Genomic DNA, 19,961 nt, shown 5'->3' with positions numbered 1-19,961 from the left:
ATGCTGCCTTCTTTCTAATTCATTCACTTTTTCCTCACTCTGCAAATCTCTAGTCACTACTCATCTTCAGTTTCCATTAATGACCCCATTTAAATATTTATTGAAAAAACAAGCCATTAGATGGGAACTACTTCCTTCCCAACAACAAATCTATGCATGTTTGATGGATGAAGTAAACCCACTCCCACCTAAGGCCATGCTCTGCTTCTGCTCTGCAACCCAGCTGCTCTCAGACACTATTTCTGCAATTTCTCTTATTCCTCCTGCCATTTCTCCCTCTCTACTGGATTATTATCAAGAGTTTACAAAACATCGTCCAGTAGCTTTAATAATAAAAAACAACAAAAAATAAATTCTAAGACATTAAAAGGAAGAACAATAAAAGTGGACAGGGAGTTGATCTAGGGTTGGAATCCTGTAGAAAAGATTATTTCAGATTTTAGGAAATCTAGAGACTTAAGGAAGTTTATCATTTCAGAGCATAAATTTTTGAGTAGGTATGAAACTTTCTGAGTGGAGAAGAGCATTAAAACACTTGAATATTTGTTAGAAGAAGAGGCTTTATCTGACTTATTTCTTACATTCTAAAGGAAATATTGAAGGCAATGAGAAACCACAGTGTTGTTTCTGAGTTCATCCTCTTTGGGCTGTCTGCTGACCCCAAGATTGAGGCTCTGCTCTTTGTACTGTTCCTTGTTATTTACCTCCTGACCCTGATGGGGAACCTGATGCTGCTGCTGGTGATTAGGGCTGATTCTTACCTCCACACCCCCATGTACTTCTTCCTGGGACAGTTGTCCTTCCTGGATCTCTGCCACTCCTCTGTCACTGTGCCCAAGCTGTTGGAGAACCTCCTGTCTGAGAAGAAAACCATCTCAGTAGAGGGCTGCCTGGCTCAGGCCTTCTTTGTGTTTGCCACTGGGGGCACTGAATCCTGCCTACTCACTGTCATGGCCTATGACCGCTATGTTGCCATCAGCTCCCCTCTGCTCTATGGCCAGATGATGAACAGACAATTGTGTATGGGGCTGGTGTGGGGCTCATGGAGCGTGGCTTTTTTGGATGCTCTTATCAATATCCTTGTAGCTCTCAATTTAGACTTCTGTGGGGCTCAAAATATATACCACTTCAGCTGTGAACTGCCTTCTCTCTATCCTTTGTCTTGCTCTGATGTGTCTGCAAGTTTTACTGCCCTGCTCTCCTCCAGCCTCCTGCATTTCTTTGGAAATTTCCTCTTGATATTTTTCTCCTATGTTTGCATTTTGTTCACGATCCTGAGTATGAATGCTACCACAGGCAGAAACAAGGCCTTCTCCACCTGCTCCTCCCACCTCACTGCAGTGATCTTCTTTTATGGCTCAGGATTACTCCGCTATCTCATGCCAAATTCAGGATCCACTCAAGAGTTAATCTTCTCCTTGCAGTACAGTGTGGTCACTCCTATGCTGAATCCTCTCATCTATAGCCTAAAGAACAAAGAGGTGAAGGCAGCTGTGAGAAGAATTTTGAGAAAACGTGTCTAGCGTTCTAATTGATAGACTACAAAATCAGAATGATGAGGGAAGAAATGAATAGAACCACAATAAATAGTGCATGAATATTAAGGAGAATTTTCTGATAATCATGGTTTGCGAGATACCTTACATTGTTTCTTTAAAATGCTGAAGAAAAGGTGGGATTATTTTCTTGGAATGATAGTTGTTCTGTCCTAGTCAGAGGAAAATGGATGGATAAACCTCTTGTCTTACAATTTTTCTTACAAAATATTTAATTTATTATAGACAGTAAGGTAGACTTTGTTATTGCCTGCTTACACTATCTTTACTATCCTTCCAGTAACTAAACTCCATGTTGTTCAGTATAGTTCTAGAGAGACTGTTAATTATGGTGTCCCCAAATTCTCTTTCCTCCCCCACTCGTTATTCACTTATTCTTCCTGAGACAGTGGCTGGTATAGGAATGAGCACATGGTCAGTGCCACACCATCCATTCCCTTAGAAATTTTAATCTTGAGGATAGATTCAGAGAAGCAGAGGTCAGCCTTTCTCTTTGCAGCACTCTGATAGCCTATCCCAGCGCCTCTGCTGCTAAGATCACTATTGTTATCCTAGATTCTGTACTTTCAAGGAAGATTGATAAATGAAATTATATTAAAAGCACGTGATTAGATATTTGCATCATGTCAGGTACTGTGCTAAGTATTTTATGTATATTATCTCACTTAAATACCCCAACAAATGCTTTGGGTAAATACTTTAGTTGTCCTTGTTCAGAAAAGAGAACGTGGACTCAGAGAGGTAAGTGATGGGGGTGGAATTTGGAATCAAATAGACTTATCCCAAAGCCTGTTTTCTTTACTACCTTGACACACTGACTGTCCCTTTGGTGCTATGAGCTACCCCAGACCCAGTTCATGAATTTCCCTTTTAATGCTTTGTTATTGTTGTTTTGTTTTATTTCACTTAAGTAAGTCAGAGTTAGATTCTGTCATTTGCAAAGAAAAGATATCTATATATCTATATCTATATCTATATCTATATCTATCTATATATATCTGTATCATCTATATCTATATCTATCTCTGTATATTGTAGTCTCTACAGCTGTGAGAGGGAGACACTGCTGGACAAGTAGCTCTGCCACTCAGCCCTAATAATGCTACAGAAATGGCAGAATGTGAGAGAGTCAATGGCAGAGCAAATGCTGCACTGTGCCTATGACAAACTCTAAAAAGAAACCAATGGATTTTCAGCAAAAGCCCCTTGGATCATGAAATACAATTGGAGGATTACTGAGAAGGAGATTTGGGAGATTAAAGTTATCAAGGTCAAAAATCATTATTTCTTTCTGAAATTACCTTTTAATTTTTTTTTCAACGTTTTTTTATTTTTTTTTATTTTTTTTTTATTTTTGGGACAGAGAGAGACAGAGCATGAACGGGGGAGGGGCAGAGAGAGAGGGAGACACAGAATCGGAAACAGGCTCCAGGCTCCGAGCCATCAGCCCAGAGCCTGACGCGGGGCTGGAACTGACGGACCGCGAGATCGTGACCTGGCTGAAGTCGGACGCTTAACAGACTGCGCCACCCAGGCGCCCCACCTTTTAATTTTTTTAATGTTTGTTTATTTTTGAGAGAGGGAGAGACAGAGTGCGAGTGGGGAGGGGCAGAGAGAGAGGGAGAAACAGAATCTGAAGCAGGCTCCAGGCTCTGAACGGTCAGCACAGAGCCCGATGCAGGGTGTGAACTCACAAACCAGGAGATCATGACCTGAGCTGAAGTCAGATGATTAACCGACTGAGCCACCCAGACGACCCTGAAATTACCTTTTAGATTTTACTTACTTACTTTACTTACTTACCCTTCACTTTGTACTGCCCAGTAGCAGAAAATATAAACTTAAAGAGATCAAGGGCAATCTTGATCTCTGCCAATCTTCACTACTTTTTCAAGAATATAAAATAGTTTCAAACATGTATGTTTCACAGTAAATGTATTTTGATTGTGTAAATTATAGGCAAAGAAACTGAGAAAATATATAGGGTGAGTTCTCACCAGAAGGACTCCACTGCCAAAGCAGTTTGAAATAATCATGCGTAGAATAGTCTACCATGTGAATGCCAATCTCTTCCTTCCTGGGGAGCCTAGTTCTGGTCCATGAATTTGCAGTGTGGCCATGGCTGGGCATGATGGTTATGCAAAGGTTCAACATTTTCATTCACAAAGGCTATTCTGCAGTTACCATTGATGAAACTTATTATTATTATTATTTTTAGAAATATTTTAAATTATAGAGTGGGAGAGAGTGTAGTGGGAGTGAGAGACAGAGAGAGAGAGACAGAGAGAGAGAGGGAGGGAGGGAAGGAGGGAGAGAGAATCCTAAACAGGCTCCATGCCCAGTGTGGAGCCCTATGCAGGGCTTGATCCCACAACTCTGGGATCATGTCCTGATCTGAAATCAAGAGTCAGATGGTCAACCAACTGAGCCACCCAGGCATCCCAAAACTTATTTTCATAAAGGTGACACACACAAATTTTGTTAGATATAGTACCAGATATTTTTCCATTATTTGTTTCTATTATGAATTAAAAATCCAATTACATTTACTACTTGGTTATTTCTAGTACATAGGAAAGTTGTGATATTTTGTATACTAATCTTATATCTGTTAACTTTGTCGAACTATCTTCCTATTTCTAATGGCTTATTTATAAATACTATTGGATATTAAAATTACACTTTAATGATTTCATCTTGAATAAAAGCAAATAATTTTCTTTTTCTGTTTCTAATTTTTATGTATCTCATTTTTATTTTTTATGTTTATTATTTTTAAATTAAAAAAGTTATTTGAGTGTATTGACACACAATGTTGCATTAGTTTCAGGTGTACAACACAGAGGTGATTCAGCTTCTCTATGTGTTATGCTATGCTCACTACAGTGTAGCTGTCATCTGTCACCATACAACGTTTTTACAATATCATTGACATATTCCCTATGCTGTGCCTTTTATTCCCATGACTTTTTCCTTCCAAAACTGGAATCTCCTATATTCCTCTCCATTTCACCCATTTTGCCCATCCCCTGACCCCACTCCCCTCTGGCAACTATCAGTTTCTTCTGTGTATTTATAAGTCTGATTCTGCTTTTTTGTTTGTTTCTTCATTGGTTTGTTTTTTTTAGTTTATGCATATGAGTGAATCTGGTATTTGTTTTTCTCAGTCTGGCCAATTTCACTTAGCATAATACTCTCTGAATCCATCCACATTGTCCCAAATGGCATGATCTCATCCTTTTATGGCTGTGTAGTATTTGTGTGTGTGTGTGTATGTGTGTGTCTGTCTGTTGATGGACACTTAGGTTGCTTCCATATCATGACTATTATAAATAATGCTGCAATAAACATAGGAGTACATATATCTTTTTGAATTAGTGTTTTCATTTTCTTTGGATAGATACCCAGTAGTGGAATTATTGGGTCATATAGTATTCCTATTTTTTTTTAATGTTCGTTTATTTTTGAGAGAGAGGGAGCATGAGCATAGGAGGGGCAGAGAGAGAGAGGGGACAGAGGATCCGAAATGGGCTCTGTGCTGACAGCAGTGAGCCCTATGTGGGGCTCGAACCAATGAACTGTGAGATTGTGACCTGAGCCAAAGTCTGATGCTCAATTGGCTGAGCCATCCAGCCACACCTGTTTTTAATTTTTTTGAGGAAACTCCATCCTGTTTTCCACAGTGGCTGTACAAGTTTATATTCCCACCAACAGTGGAAGAGAGTTCCTTTTTCCCCACATCCTTGCCAACACTTGTTATTTCTTGTGTTTTTTATTTTAACCATTCTGACAGGTTTAAGGTGGTATCTCATTGTGGTTTTGATTTGCATTTCCCTGATGATTAGTGATGTTGAGTATCTTTTCATGTGTCTGTTGGCCATCTGAATGTCTTCTTTGGAAAAATGTCTATTCAGGTCCTCTGCCCATTTTTAATTGGATTATTTATTTGGTGCTGAGTTGTATGTTTTTCATTTTTAAAGTTAATTCATGGGCCAGAACCTCTGGTACAAACATCTTTTTATTGGGATCAGTGAAAAAACTTATGTTTCAACATTAAGGATGATGTTTGTTCTGTTATTGATTAATATATCTTACATTATAAGATATATAATACACTTATAAGTGAATTCACTTATAATAATTCTCTCTTAACTACATTTTACTAAGAATTGGTGTAAAATTTTATCAAATGCTTTTTCTGTTTCCATTGAAGACCAGGACCCTTTCTCTTTTGTTTACTAATGTATAGTGTCTGTCACATAATAGGCATGCAATAAATACATGTTGAATAAAAAATAAGTTTATTGAAATAGTCATATAGTTTTATTTTATTTTTTGTTTTTATTTAAATTCTGGTTAGTTAACATACAGTGTAATATTATTTTCAGTTGTACAATTTAATGATTCAACACTTACATACAACACTTGGTCCTTATCACAAGTGCACTCCTTAATCCCTATCACCTGTTTCACCTATCCCTGCGCCCCCCCACCCTTCTGGTAACCATCAGTTTGTTCTCTATAGTTGAGAGTCTATTTCTTGGTTTGCCTCTTTCTCTTTTTTTTTCTTTGCTCATTTGTTTTGTTTTGTTTCCACATATGTGTGAAATCATATGGTATTTGTTTTTCTTTGGATTAGCTTATTTTGCTTAGCATTATACTCTCTGTCTCCATCCATGTTGTTGCAAATGGCAAGATTTAATTCTTTTTTATGGTTGACTAATATTCCATTGTATGTTTATATACCACATCTTTATCCATTCATCTGTTGATAGACCCTTGGGCTTCTTGCATAGTTTGGCTATTATAAATAATGCTTCAATAAACATAGGGGTGCATGTATCCCTTTGAATTAGTGTTTTTGTATTTTTTGGGTAAATACCTAGTAGTGTTATTACTGGATCACAGGGGATGTCTACTCTTGCTACTAATATTCAACATAGTACTGGAAGTCCTAGCCACAGCATTCAGACAACAAAAAGCAATAAAAGGCATCCAAATTGTCAAAGAAGAAGCAAAACTTTCACTATTTGCAAATGACGTGCTACTCTACGTAGAAAGCCCAAAAGACTCCACCAAAAAATTGCTAGAACTAATACACGAATTCAGTAAAGTTGCAGAATACAAAATCCAGTGTACAGGTATCTGTTGCATTTCTATACACCCATAATGAAGCAGAGAAAGAAAAATCAGGGAATAAATCCCATTTATAATTGCACCAAAACCCATAAGCTATTCAGAATAAACCTAACAAAAGAAGTAAAAGACCTATACTCTGATAATATTGATGAAAGAAATTGAAGATGACCCAGATAAATGGAAAAACATTCACGCTCAGGGATTGGAAGAACATATATTGTTAAAATGTCTATATTACCCAAAGCAATCTACACATTTAATGCAATCCCTATCAAAATACCAACAACATTTGTCACAGAGCTGGAACAAACAATCCTAAAATTTATATGGTTTTATTATTTTTTTTAATGCTAAATTGTATCAGTAGGTGTTCTGGTATTGAAGAATCGTTGCATTCCTGAAATCACCCTATTTAGGTGGAGTAGTAAAGACTGAATGAACTTTTGCCAGTATTTAACTTAGGAATTTCCCATTTATGTTCATAAATCAGATAGTATGATTTTTTTCTTACATTCACCTGGTGTTGTCTTTTCATCAGCTTTCCTGAGATTATGTTTCACAAATCACAAAGATCACCTATTCAAAGCATACAGTTCAGGTCATGGTAGTGGGGCATGGACCCAGTCCCGCACCTCATCCTGGGCACCCGGAGCACCCTCAGGGAGGGGCTGCTGCCAGAGGAGCTCCAGCACCACTGCTAACCTGGAAATGTGCAAGCCTGTGCGGTGAGGAGCAGGGCTCTGCAGAGAAGCTGCAGCAGGGAAGATGCTGAGGCCCTGTGGGGCAGGTGCTACCCGTGGGTGAGGTAGGTCTGTCCTGGACTTTGAGCCCTTGCCTGACCCCAGCAGGACCTGCACAGAGCCAGCCCGGGGATGATTGATGTTAGGAAAATGCCCCCTGTAGCCTCTTGGGCAGACCCTGCCTTGGAGAGAGACTCTGAGCCTGTTGCTGCAAGGTACAGTTGCCTTCATTTGGTTCTGTGAAGGACAGTCTTGACCTTCCACTCCAAATCCAAGTCCTGTTCTTTGCACAGTTAGAGTAAAAAAATTTGGGCTATAGCCCAGATGAGTTTGACTCAACTTTTTTTGAATGTTTATTTATTTATTTTGAGAGAGAGCATGAGCAGGGGAGGGGCAGAGAGAGAGAGAGAGGGAGACAGAGGGTCCCAAGCAGGCTCTGTACTGCCAGTGTAGAGTCCAACATGGGGTTCGATCTCGCAAACCATGAGATCATCATGACCTGAAGCAAAATTGAGTTGGAGGCTTAACTACCTGAGCCACCCAGGCGCCCCTCAATTTTTTAAAATATGCAAATTCCTGCCACTCATTTCCTTTGAGCTAAGGTACCTGATTGTCACCTTTTGGCTTGAGAGTTTCCAAAAGGAAGTTCTGGTCTCAAGCATGTGTGTATGTGCCCATAGTTCTGGGGTTCGGCCAGTATGGGACACAGAATGGTCAGTGGCAGCAGAGTTGTATTTAAAAATTTTTTTTAAATGTTTATTTATTTTTGAGAGAGACAGAGACAGAATGCGAGTGGGTTAGGGGCAGAGAGAGAGGGAGACACAGAATCCAAAGCAGGCTCTGGGCTCTGAGCTGTCAGCACAAAGCCTGACATGGGGCTCAAACTTGAGCTGTGAGATCATGACCTGAGCCAAAGTCAGACGCTCAACCGACTGAGCCACCCAGGCGTCCCACAGCAGGGTTGTATTTTAAATGGTCCCATGCACATGGTGGAAACTGGGAAGTTTGGCATATTTTTGGAATTTTGTGAAACCATTTTATAATAAATGAGAATCTCTGAAAGGAGAAAACAAGCAAAGAAAACCAAGCATACGATTCAGTGGTCTTTGGCACATTCACGGCTGTGCAGCCATCACTACATTTCATTACTTCAAATAACTTCAGCACCCATGGGCAGCCGCTCTCCATTCCCTCCCCACAACCCTGGCCATGAGCAATCACTAATCTGCTTTTTGCCTATGTAAATTTGTCTAGACATCTAATCTTGGCATCAGTAGTACACTTGCTTTCATTTTTGTAGTTTCTTTGAAAAGTTGCATAAAAAAGGAACTATCACTTCCTTGAAGGTTTTATGAAATTTGCTTTTAAAATTTTGAGGACTTAGCTTTTTGTTGTTATTAGGGAGGGGAAATTTTGATTGCCAATTTAATTTCTTTAGTAATTAATGGTATATTTGGGTTTCATATTTGTACATGAATCAATTTTAGTGATTTATAATTTTTCTCTATTTTCTCTTAATGTTTTTAATTTCATTGGTATTTTGTTACTTATAAAATTCAAATATTGTTTTCAAGCTTTTCCAGCATTCATTTAATTTGAAAATAAAAGATTTCAAATATACAGCAAAGTTGAAAGAATTCTATGAGTGAACATCTACAAAATCACGTCTAAATTTTACTATTAACATTTTCCTATGCATGCCTTATCATCTACCTATCTGTGTACCCATTCATCAATGTACCTTTTTCAAATGCATTTCAAAAAAAGTTACAATTACATCTGTACACTTCACCCTAATCAGTATATTTCACCCTAAATATTTCAGCATGTATATCATTAACTAGAATTCAAAATTTGACTACTTCTTTTTTTCTTTTGAGGTGAAATCTATATGCTGAAATGTTGAGAGTGTTATTCAGTTAATTTTAATAAATGTAAACTGCTGTGTAAGTCAGCCTTTTTCAGGTATTAAGTTACCAACACCCAAGTAGATGACTTCATATCCATTTCCAGTCAATTCTTGTTCACCACTTGTTAGCCACTGAACTGCTTTTTCCACTATAGATTGGTCTTTTTACAAAAATCATATAAAGAGAATCATACAGTGTCATCACTGTATGAAAGCATTTGTCTTTCTCTCTCTGACTTATTTCACTTAGCATAATGCCCCCAAGGTCCATCCATGTTGTCACAAATGATACACAAATGACATGGCCTTAGATGACACATCAGACCAGAAATGCGTAATCACAGTCACAGTGAGATAGCACCTCATACTTGTTGGAATGACTAGTATCAAAAAGACAAGAGGAGTGCCTGGCTGGCTCAGTTGGTGAAGCATACAACTCTTGATCTTGGGGTTGTGAGTTCAAGACCCACGTTGGGAGTAGAGATAATTAAAAAATTTTGTTTTTAAAAAGACAAGAAATAAATGTTGGTGAGGATGTGGAGAAAAGGGAACCCTTGTGTACCGTTGGTGGGAATATAAAATAGTGCAGTCACTATGGCAAATAGTTTGGATGGCAGTTGCTCAAAAGAATTAAACATAGAGTTATCATATGATCAGCAATCACACTTTTGGTTATATGCCCAAAAGAATTTGAAAGTAGGTACTTGAACAGATATTTTTATGCCCATGTTCATCGCAGTATTATTCATAATAGCCCAAATTCAAAGCAACCCAAATATTAGTCCACAAAGGAATAAATAAACAAAATGTGGATATACATACAATGGAAAATAATTCAGCCTTAAAAATGAAGGAAATTCTTACACATGCAACAACATGAATGAGCCTTGAGGACATTATGCTAAGTTAAGTGAGCTAGAAACAAAAGGACAGATAGTGTGTGATTCCACTCACGTGAGGTATCTAGAATAGCCAAATTCATAGGGACACAAAGTATAATGTTAGTTGCCAGGGATGGGGAGAGGAGAGAATGGGGAATTATTGTTTAATAACTACAGTTTCAATTTGGTAAGATGAAAAGTTCTGGAGATGTATGGTGGTGATGGTTGCACACTACTGAGAATGTACTTAAGGTCACTGAACCATACTTTTAAAAACGACTAAAATGGCAAAACAAAACAAAACAAAACCTTTGATGTTCAGAGTTACCAGAATATGCTTTACTATAAATTTATATTTATTTATCTTGCTTGATGTTGATAATATACTTTCTAAAATGAATAAAATATATCTTTATTTATGGAAAATTCTCTGGTTATTCAAGTATGAATTTTCTATCATTCATTTGCCTTTTGGAACTTTTGAACAGTCTCGTTAGGGCTCTATAATATGTGCATTTTCTCAACCTATTTTCTATGTCTCTTAAATGCTTTAATTTCTTATGTTTTATTTTTCTATGTTGTGTTCTGAGAGAATTTCATAGTACTATCTTCACAATCACCCATTAATATATAAACAATGTAGTGTAGAGGTTATTCCATCCATTACAGTTTTAATTTTAATGAGAATAATTTTAAAGATAGCTAATAATTTATCTTAGTAGCTGTTTGATTTTGTTTTATTTTGCCTCAATTTTTCAGAAAATTGTAATATTTAAACTGTGTTATTCATTTATCCCTTTTTATATCTTTAAAAAAATTTTTTAATGTTTATTTATTTTTGAGAGAGAGAGGGAGAGAGACAGAGTGTGAGCGAAGGAGGGACAGCGAGAGAGAGAGAGAGAGAGAGACAGAATCTGAAGCAGGCTCCAGGCTCCGAGCTGTCAGCACAGAGCCCAATGCGGGGCTTGAACTCACGAACCAGGAGATCATGACCTGAGCTGAAGTTGGACACTCAACCAACTGAGCCACCCAGGCGCCCCAATCCCTTTTTGTATCTTAAAAACATGTATGCTGATGTCTATGTGATGAGGTTCCAAAATAGTAGCAAATTGATGATTTTGTTGGCTAGAATTTTAGCACTAACTTTTTTCATATGTTTTGGAATTTTGGTAAGCAGACTGACTCATTTAATAGGCAGGATTTGATTGTTTCTTTCATCTTTGTCTTCATCGTCTTTGTTGTCTTCGTCTCCTCCTCCTCCTCCTCCTCCTCTTCCTCCTCCTTCTTTGTCCTTTTTCCTTCTTCTCTCTCCCACTCTCCCTCTCCCTCCTTCTTCTTCTTCTCCTTCTCCTCCTCCTCCTCCTCCTCCTCCTCCTCCTTCTCTGTGCAAACTCTTCCCTGTCAGTTTGTGTCTCCCTTCCCCTGCTCCAGCCTCGAATCCACAACCAGCTTTCACTCCTTTTGGAGCTTTTGCTTGGTGATGATATTAGGTGATGACTAATTAAGACTCCTGTCAGCGAGTCAGTAAGCAGATTGTCTCAGTGCTTCCTAATGAGGTTTTGTTTATGATTTCCTGACATGCTTGTTCCAGAAACTCCTATAAAGTTATTGGCTAGAAATTTGGCAATTTTCATTTGTTCTTAGCTTTCTATAAGGAATAGGGTGACTCCACCCCACACACTCACTTCAAGTTTGAATAAATCTCGTCATCTATCTCATACTGAGCACATTTAATTCCCAGTATCCTATATGAACTTAATCAGAGCTTTACCTAGAGATTGGAAGACTTATTACTTAAGTGCAATGCAGTATTTTGCATTTCTTTTTAAAAAAATTTTTTTTTCAACGTTTATTTATTTTTGGGACAGAGAGAGACAGAGCATGAATGGGGGAGGGGCAGAGAGAGAGGGAGACACAGAATCGGAAACAGGCTCCAGGCTCTGAGCCATCAGCCCAGAGCCTGACGCGGGGCTCGAACTCACGGACCGCGAGATCGTGACCTGGCTGAAGTCGGACGCCTAACCGACTGCGCCACCCAGGCGCCCCTGCATTTCTATTCCATTTGTGTTTCAAGGATATTCTTGTGTTTTTGTTAGATTATGTATGCCATTTTATCTACCAGATGTTCTGGAAGCAGGGTGGGTCCATCAAGTCCAAAATTATAGCTGACGTAATTTAAGTTCATTCTTCAGAAGCAGACCTTGAGATGAGGATTCATGTAAATGTGGTTTTTTAAAGAAATGAGCCTGAGAGAAACTGTTTAAGTGAGAAAAGGGGAGTCTTGGTGGCTCAGTCGGTTAAGCATTTGACTTTTGATTTTGGCTCAGGACATGATCTCACGGTCATGAGATTGAGCCCCACATCGGGCTCTGTGCTGAATGTGGAGCCTGCTTAAAATTCTCTCTCTTGCTCTCCCAAGGCCTTCCTCTGCTTGTACTTTCTCTCTCTCAAAATAAATAAACATTAAAAAAAAAGTGAGAAGAACCAGGGTATAAATTTCCAGGTAATTCCAACTTTCTATGTATCTGAGTGAAATGGCCCCTGTGACCCAAGGGGAATCCTTCAAAGATTAAAGGTGCACACTGTTAGAAAGCACATAGAAGCTGAGAAAAAGGTGCAGAGAATATGTAACAGGAATCCAAGAGGTTCTTAAGAGGTTCATGACAGTGCCCACTATAGGGTATCCATCTTACCACTCAGATTTATGTACTCCTTATACTAAGTTAATGCCATTGTGCCAAAACCCTATAAAAATTATTTGGGTCCTAATTTCTTGGGGGAAAACTTCTATCATAATTTTGGTTCTCTAGAAGCAGATGCTGCATTGGAGTTTGGGGGGCAAGGTGGTTTATCAGAGATTAACACCTATGGAAAGTTAGAGGATAAGCATGATTGGGCATAAGGAGGAGTTGGACTGTGATGCAAGGTTTAGACAATCCACAGGAAGCCTGTGAGTATTGACCATCAGAGTTGTCTCTGATCAGACCAAAACAGCCAGGTCTTATGCTACCATCTCACTCAATCAGTGGTATTGTCTGTCCCTAGAAGGACATGACCTTGGGCAAGTTGGCCCCCTGCATTTGAGGCAGACACTGAAGGATCTAACAGCTGGAATGTGTGTACTGACTACACTCCCTGCATCTGGGCAGTAAGTAGGTCTTGTTGAAGTGGAATATGGGCAGTTTATCTCTGTGTCTGTCATAATCTACAAGGATAAGGCTAGTAGGAATTACAGTTCTTGCTGTGGTGGTTAGTCCCTAGACCATAAATTATATTCATCATCTCCCTTCTCTAACATTCATTAAGGTTCCTGTCACCATCAGCTCACATTTCTGCTGAGTGAAGAAGAACTTCATCCCTGAGGCAGATGAGAACTTCGTTTCTATGTCCTTATCAAGATGTAGTTCCTATAACTGCAGTGCCAAGAGATGTCCTAGAGGTTCAGCTGAGTGCCACACATTTACTCCATTATTCCTATTATGTAGCAACAGCCCTGTCATGATGATTACTGGTATCAGTTCACCATTCCTTCCTGCATCTCAGATCTTTCACCTAGGGTTAGTTAGTTTCCTATTGTTCCAAGCTATTTTTTAGGTAGGACTTTTTTTTAAATTAAATTTTAGTTAACATATAGTGTGATATTGATTTCAGAAATAGAATTAAGTGATTCATCACTTACATAAAACACCCAGTGCTTATGACAAGAGCCCTCCTTAATATCCATCACCCATTTAGCCCATCCTCCTTCCTCCCCTCCATCACCCCTCAGTTTGTTCTATCATTAAGAGTCTCTTGTAGTTTGTTTCCATCTCTTCTCTTCCTCTCCCTTCCCATATGTTTATCTGTTTTGTTTTTTAAATTACACATGTGAGTGAAATCATATGGTATTTGTCATTCTCTGATTGACTTATTTCACTTAGCATAATACTTTCTACCTCCATCCACACCATTGCAAATGGCAAGATTTCATTCTTTTTGATGGCTTCATAAGGTTCCATTGTATATATATATGCCACATTTTCTTTTTCTGTTAATCAATTGATTGACATTTGGGCTCCATAGTTTGGCTATTGTTGATAATGCTGCTATAAACATTGGGGTGCATGTACACCTTCGAATCTGTATTTTTTGTATCCTTTGAGTAAATACTTAGTACACTTGCTGGATTGTAGGTTAATTCTATTTTTAGTTTTTTTTTTTTTTTGACCTCCATACCGTTCTCTAGAGTGACTGCATCAGTTTGCATTCACAAACAGCAATGCAAGCGGGGTTTCCCTTTCTCCATATCCTCACCAACACCTGTTGTTTCCTGTGTTCTTAATTTTAGCCATTCTGACAGGTGTGAGGTGGTATCTCAGTGTGTTTTGATTTGTATGTCCCTGATGATGAGTGATGTTGAGCATCTTTTCATGTTTCTGTTAGCCATCTGGATGTCTTCTTTGGAAAAGTGTTCTATTCATGTCTTCTGCCCATTTCTTTACTGGGTTATTTGTTTTTTGGGTGTTGAGTCTGACAAGTTCTTTATAGATTTTGGATACTAACTCTTTATCAGATATGCCATTTGCAAATATCTTCTCCCATTCCAAAGGTTGCCTTTTAGTTTTGTTGATTGTTTCCTTCACTGTGCAGAAGTTTTTATCTTGATGAAATTCCAATAGTTCATGTTTGCTTTTGTTTTCCTTGCATTCAGCAGCATGTCTAGTAAGATTTTGCTGCAGCTGAGGTCAAAGAGGTTGCTGCCTGTGTTCTCCTCTAGGATTTTGATGGTTTCTGGTCTCACATTTAGGCCTTTCATCCATTTTGAATTTATTTTTTTGTGTATGGTATAAGAAAGTGGTCCAGTTTCATTGTTTGGCATATTGCTGTCCAGTTTTCCCAACACCACTTGCTGGATGGACTGTCTTTTTGCCATTGGATATTTTTCCTGTTTTGTCAAAGATTAGTTGGCCATATAGCTGTGGGTCCACTTCTGGGCTTTCTATTTTGTTCCATTGATCTACATGTCTGTTTTTGTGCCAGTCTACTATTTAATGACTACAACTTCATAATATAGCTTGAAGTCTGGAATTATGATGCCTCCAGCCTTGCTTTTCTTTGTCAACATTGCTTTGACTATTTGGGGTCTTTTGTGGTTCCATACAAATTTTAGGATTTTTTTTTTAACTTTGTGAAAAATGGTGTTAGCATTTTGATAAGGATTGCATTAAATGTGTAGATTGCTTTGGGTAGTACAGACATTCTAACAATGTTTGTTCTTCTGATCCCTGAGCATTGAATACCTTTCTGTTTATTTGTGTCATCTTTGATTTCTTTCATAAGTGTTCTATAGTTTTCAGAATTCAGATCTTTTACCTCTTTGGTGAGGTTTATTCTTAGGTATCTTACGGTTTTTGGTGCAATTGAAAATGAGATCAATTCCTTGATTTCTCTTTCGGCTGCTTCATTATGGTATGTGGAAATGTAACAGATTTCTGTATGTTGATTTTGTATCCTGTGACTGCTGAATTCGTCTATCAGTTGTAGCAATTTTTGGTGGAGTCGTTGGGTTTTCTACAAAGAGTATCATGTCATAGTGAACAGTGATTTCTGAGGCTAGGACTTCCAGTACTATGTTAAATAACAGTGGTGAGAGTGGACATCCCTGTCTTATTCCCAACCATAGAGGAAAAGCTCTCAGGTTTTCCCCATTGAGGGTAATAACTGTGTATCTTTCATATATGACTTTTATTGTGTTGAGATATGTTCCCTCTGTCCCTATTTTGTTTAGGGTTTTTGTCATGAGTGGATGTTGTACTTTGTCAAATGCTTTTTCTTCATGTATTGAAATGATCATATGGTTCTTATCCTTTCTTGTTTGTTTGTTTGTTTGTTTTATATTTTCAGAGAGAAAGAGATAGAGCATGAGTTGGGGAAAGGAACACAGAGAGAGTGAAGGAGAGAGAATCTTAAGCAGGCTCCATGCTCAGTGTACAACACCTGAAGGAACTATTTTAAATTAAATTTCCCACTTGACATGTTTAAAATCACATCAGAAGCTGGAATTTTGAAACTTGCTTCGATGTTATGAAGATTAAATTTTTTTTTTTTAACTCAGAACTAATGGTGACACTGTTACTTACTGACCATCTTTGGGTCCCAGGTTATACAGGAGTCTAAATTAAAGTCCCTACTGTGGGACAGCCCATGGTTAACAATAGTCACTAGAGTGGACCTTCTGGGATTCAACAGAAATCCTTGGGGTAAAAGTTAGGTTTGGTATTCATTTAATTCATTGGGTTTCAGATTTCATTTTGTTTTTGACTTTGCAGAATCCTTCTCTTTTTGCAAATTCAGAAATGTATATAAAATGGTAAGTTTTGTTTTTTTTGTTTTTTTTGTTTTTTAATTTGAGAGAGCAAGAGTGCTTGAGCAGAGGAGATGGGCAGAGGGGGAGAAAGAGAATCCTTAGCAGGCTCCATACTTAGCCTGGAGCCTGACACAGGGCTCGATCCCATGACCCTGGGATCATGACCTGAGCCAAAATCAAGAGTTGGACTCTCAACCAACTGAGCCACCCAAGCACCCCTTTTAATATTTTAAAATTTTATTTTGGGGAGGGGGGAAGAGGCAGATGGCAAATGGTACGTTATACATATACATATACATATACATATACATATATATACACACACACACATATATATAGTTATACATAGTATATATGCTTATGTACTATGTCTAGTTACAATAGTCACTGGAGGGTATCTAGGCTGCTATACAGCAAGAAAAGGGGATTCTTCAAATTCCTTTCTTTACCATTACTATTTCTTGTAAACATGTTTCATCCACATATAGATTAGGAACAATTTTTCTAATAACTGCATAATATACTTACATGGATGTACAGTAACTAATTAATCTACTCATATTTTTAAGTTGTTTTTAATTGTTCTTACTAAATTACTAATGTACTTTGACCATACATCTCTCATATATAGGTAGCTATTGCTTTAGGAATGATTTATAGAAGTAAAAATTCTAGGTCAAAGTCTTGCACAATTTAAATTTTAACAGTTTTATTGAGTCATAATTTGTATATAATAACTATATAATTTCATAAGCTATGAGATATCTATATCCATGTCTATTCTATATCTATCTCACATAACCATCCTCACAGTAAATATAATGAACATATCCATCACTCCAAAATGTGTCTTCATGCTGTTTTATGATCCTTCCTTTTCACCCCTGGCCAACATTCCAGTAATCTAAAAATTCTGTTATTTCTGGATCAGCTTCAAGTGACTGATTTTTTTTTTTTTTACTCATTATGGGTTGTATCTTCCTTACTCTTCACATACCTAGGAGTTTTTTTTAATTTTAATTTTTTAATTTTATTTTTTAATGTTTATTTATAATTTTTTAACATTAATTTTTTAAATTTACATTCAAACTAGTTAGCATATAGTGCAACAGTGATTTCAGGGGTAGATTCCTTAATGCCCCTTACCCATTTAGCCCATCCCCCCTCCCACAACCCCTCCAGCAACCCTCTGTTTGTTCTCTATATTTATGAGTCTCTTAAGTTTTGTCCCCCTCCCTGTTTTTATATTCTTTTTGCTTCACTTCCCTTATGTTCATCTGTTTTGTATCTGAAAGTCCTCATATGAGTGAAGTCATATGATATTTGTCTTTCTCTGACTAATTTTGCTTAGCATAATACCCTCTAGTTCCATCCATGTAGTTGCAAATGGCAGGATTTCATTCTTTTTGATTTCTGAGTAATACTCCATTGTATGTATTATACATATATACCATGTATTATACATATATACCATGTATGTGTGTATACATATATACACACATACATGCACACACACCACATCTTCTTTATCCATTCATCCATTGATGGACTTTTGGGCTCTTTCTATACTTTGGCTATTGTTGATAGTGCTGCTATAAACATTGGGGTGCATGTGCCCCTTCAAAACAACATACCTGTATTCCTTGGATAAATACCTAGTAGTGCAATTGCTGGGTTGTAGGGTAGTTCTGTTTTTAATTTTTTGAGGAACCTCCATACTGTTTTCCAGAGTGGCTGCACCAGTTTGCATTCCCACCAGCAATGCAAAAGACATCCTCTTTCTCTGCATCCTCGCCAACATCTGTTGCTGCCTGAGTTGTTAATGTTAGCCATTCTGACAGGTGTCAGGTGGTATTTCCTTGTGGTTTTGATTTGTATTTCCCGGATGATGAGTGGTGTTTCCTGGATGATTTCCCATCTGGTATTTCCCGGATGATCCAGTGGCCATCTGGATGTCTTCTTTGGAGAAGTGTCTACTCATGTATTTTGCCCATTTCTTCACTGGATTATTTGTTTTTTGGGTGTTGAGTTTGATAAGTTCTTTATAGATTTTGTATACCAACCCTTATCTGATATGTTGTTTGCAAATATCTTCTCCTATTCCATCAGTTGCCTTTTAGTTTTGCTGATTTTTTCCTTTGCTGTGCAGAAGCTTTTTATTTTGATGAGGTCCCAATACTTCATTTTTGCTTTGGTTTCCCTTGCCTCCGGATATGTGTTGAGTAAGAAGTTGCTGCAGGTGAGGTCAAAGAGGTTGTTGCCTGCTTTCTCCTCAAGGATTTTGATGGCTTCCTGTCTTACATTTAGGTCTTTCATCCATTTTGAGTTTACTTTTGTGTATGGTGTAAGAAAGTGGTCCAAGTTCATTTTTCTGCATGTCACTGCCCAGTTTTCCCAGCACTGTTTGCTGAAGAGACTGTCTTTATTCTACTGGATGTTCTTTTCTGCTTTGTCAAAGATTAGTTGGCCATACATTTGTGGGTCCATTTCTGGGTTCTCTATTCTGTTCCATTGCTTACAGCTTTGTCATACAGCTTAAAGTCTGGGATTGTGATGCCTTCAGCTTTGGCTTTCTTTTTCAAGATTGCTTTGGCTATCGGGGTCTTTTCTGGTTCCATACAAATTTTAGGATTCTTTTTTCTAGCTCTGTGAAGAATGCTGGTGTTATTTTGATAGGGATTGCCATGTCTAGGAGCTTTTTATTGTGATATTATGATACCATGTATTATGAAATTTACCCTGCCAGATGGTTGATATTTTTGAATTCCTAAAAGTATTATTGAGCTTTATTCTGGGAGCAGTTAGGTTATTTTCAGGTCTTGTTTTAAAACTTTGTTAGGTAAAACCAGAGTAGTGTTTAGTCAAGGTTTAATTTTCTCTGCCATTGAGGCAATACCCTACTGAATAGTCTAACTGATTGTGGAAGAAGTCACAAAGGTCCATGTAAAGGCAATTGCCAGGTAGAGAAATAGGAGGAGTAGAGAGAGGGAACAAAACAACACAAAAAAACAAAACTCAAATTCAAATTAGTCTGTGACAGAAATATGTTGCATTTCTATACATTTATACATTCTTTAAAACATTTATTTTGAGAGACACAGAGTGAGAGAGAGCATGAGCTAGGGAGGGGCAGAGAGAAAGAGGGAGAGAGAGGATTCCAAGCAGGCTTTACTCTGTCACTGCAGAGCTTGACATGGGGCTCGTTCCTATGAACTGTAAGATCATGACTTGAGCTGAAATCAAGAGTTGGACACTTAACTGAGCCATGCAGGCATCTCCATGTCTACACATTTATAATGAAGTGGGAGAAAGAGAAATTAAGAAAACCACCCCATTTACACTTGCATCAAAAATAATAAAGTACCTATGAATAAACTTAACTAAAGATGT

At 37.9% G+C, this 19,961-nt stretch overlaps 2 protein-coding genes across 2 annotated transcripts in view; both read left to right on the top strand.

Moving 5' to 3' along the window:
• The window catches only part of LOC125170158 (olfactory receptor 8S1-like), an 88,192-nt gene that overhangs the window by 42,064 nt on the left and 26,167 nt on the right, over window positions 1–19,961 (top strand). The window lies entirely within an intron of this gene.
• LOC125170159 (olfactory receptor 8S1-like) lies at window positions 606–1,523 on the top strand. The gene has a single exon (XM_047866443.1). The coding sequence runs from the start codon at window positions 606–608 to the stop codon at window positions 1,521–1,523; it is 918 nt and encodes a 305-aa protein (XP_047722399.1).

The sequence above is a fragment of the Prionailurus viverrinus genome, chromosome B4, assembly GCF_022837055.1.
Source record: "Prionailurus viverrinus isolate Anna chromosome B4, UM_Priviv_1.0, whole genome shotgun sequence".
Classification (NCBI taxonomy): Eukaryota; Metazoa; Chordata; class Mammalia; order Carnivora; family Felidae; genus Prionailurus; species Prionailurus viverrinus.
Note: the sequence above shows the minus strand (reverse complement) of the source record. Positions and strands in the feature narration are given on the sequence as shown.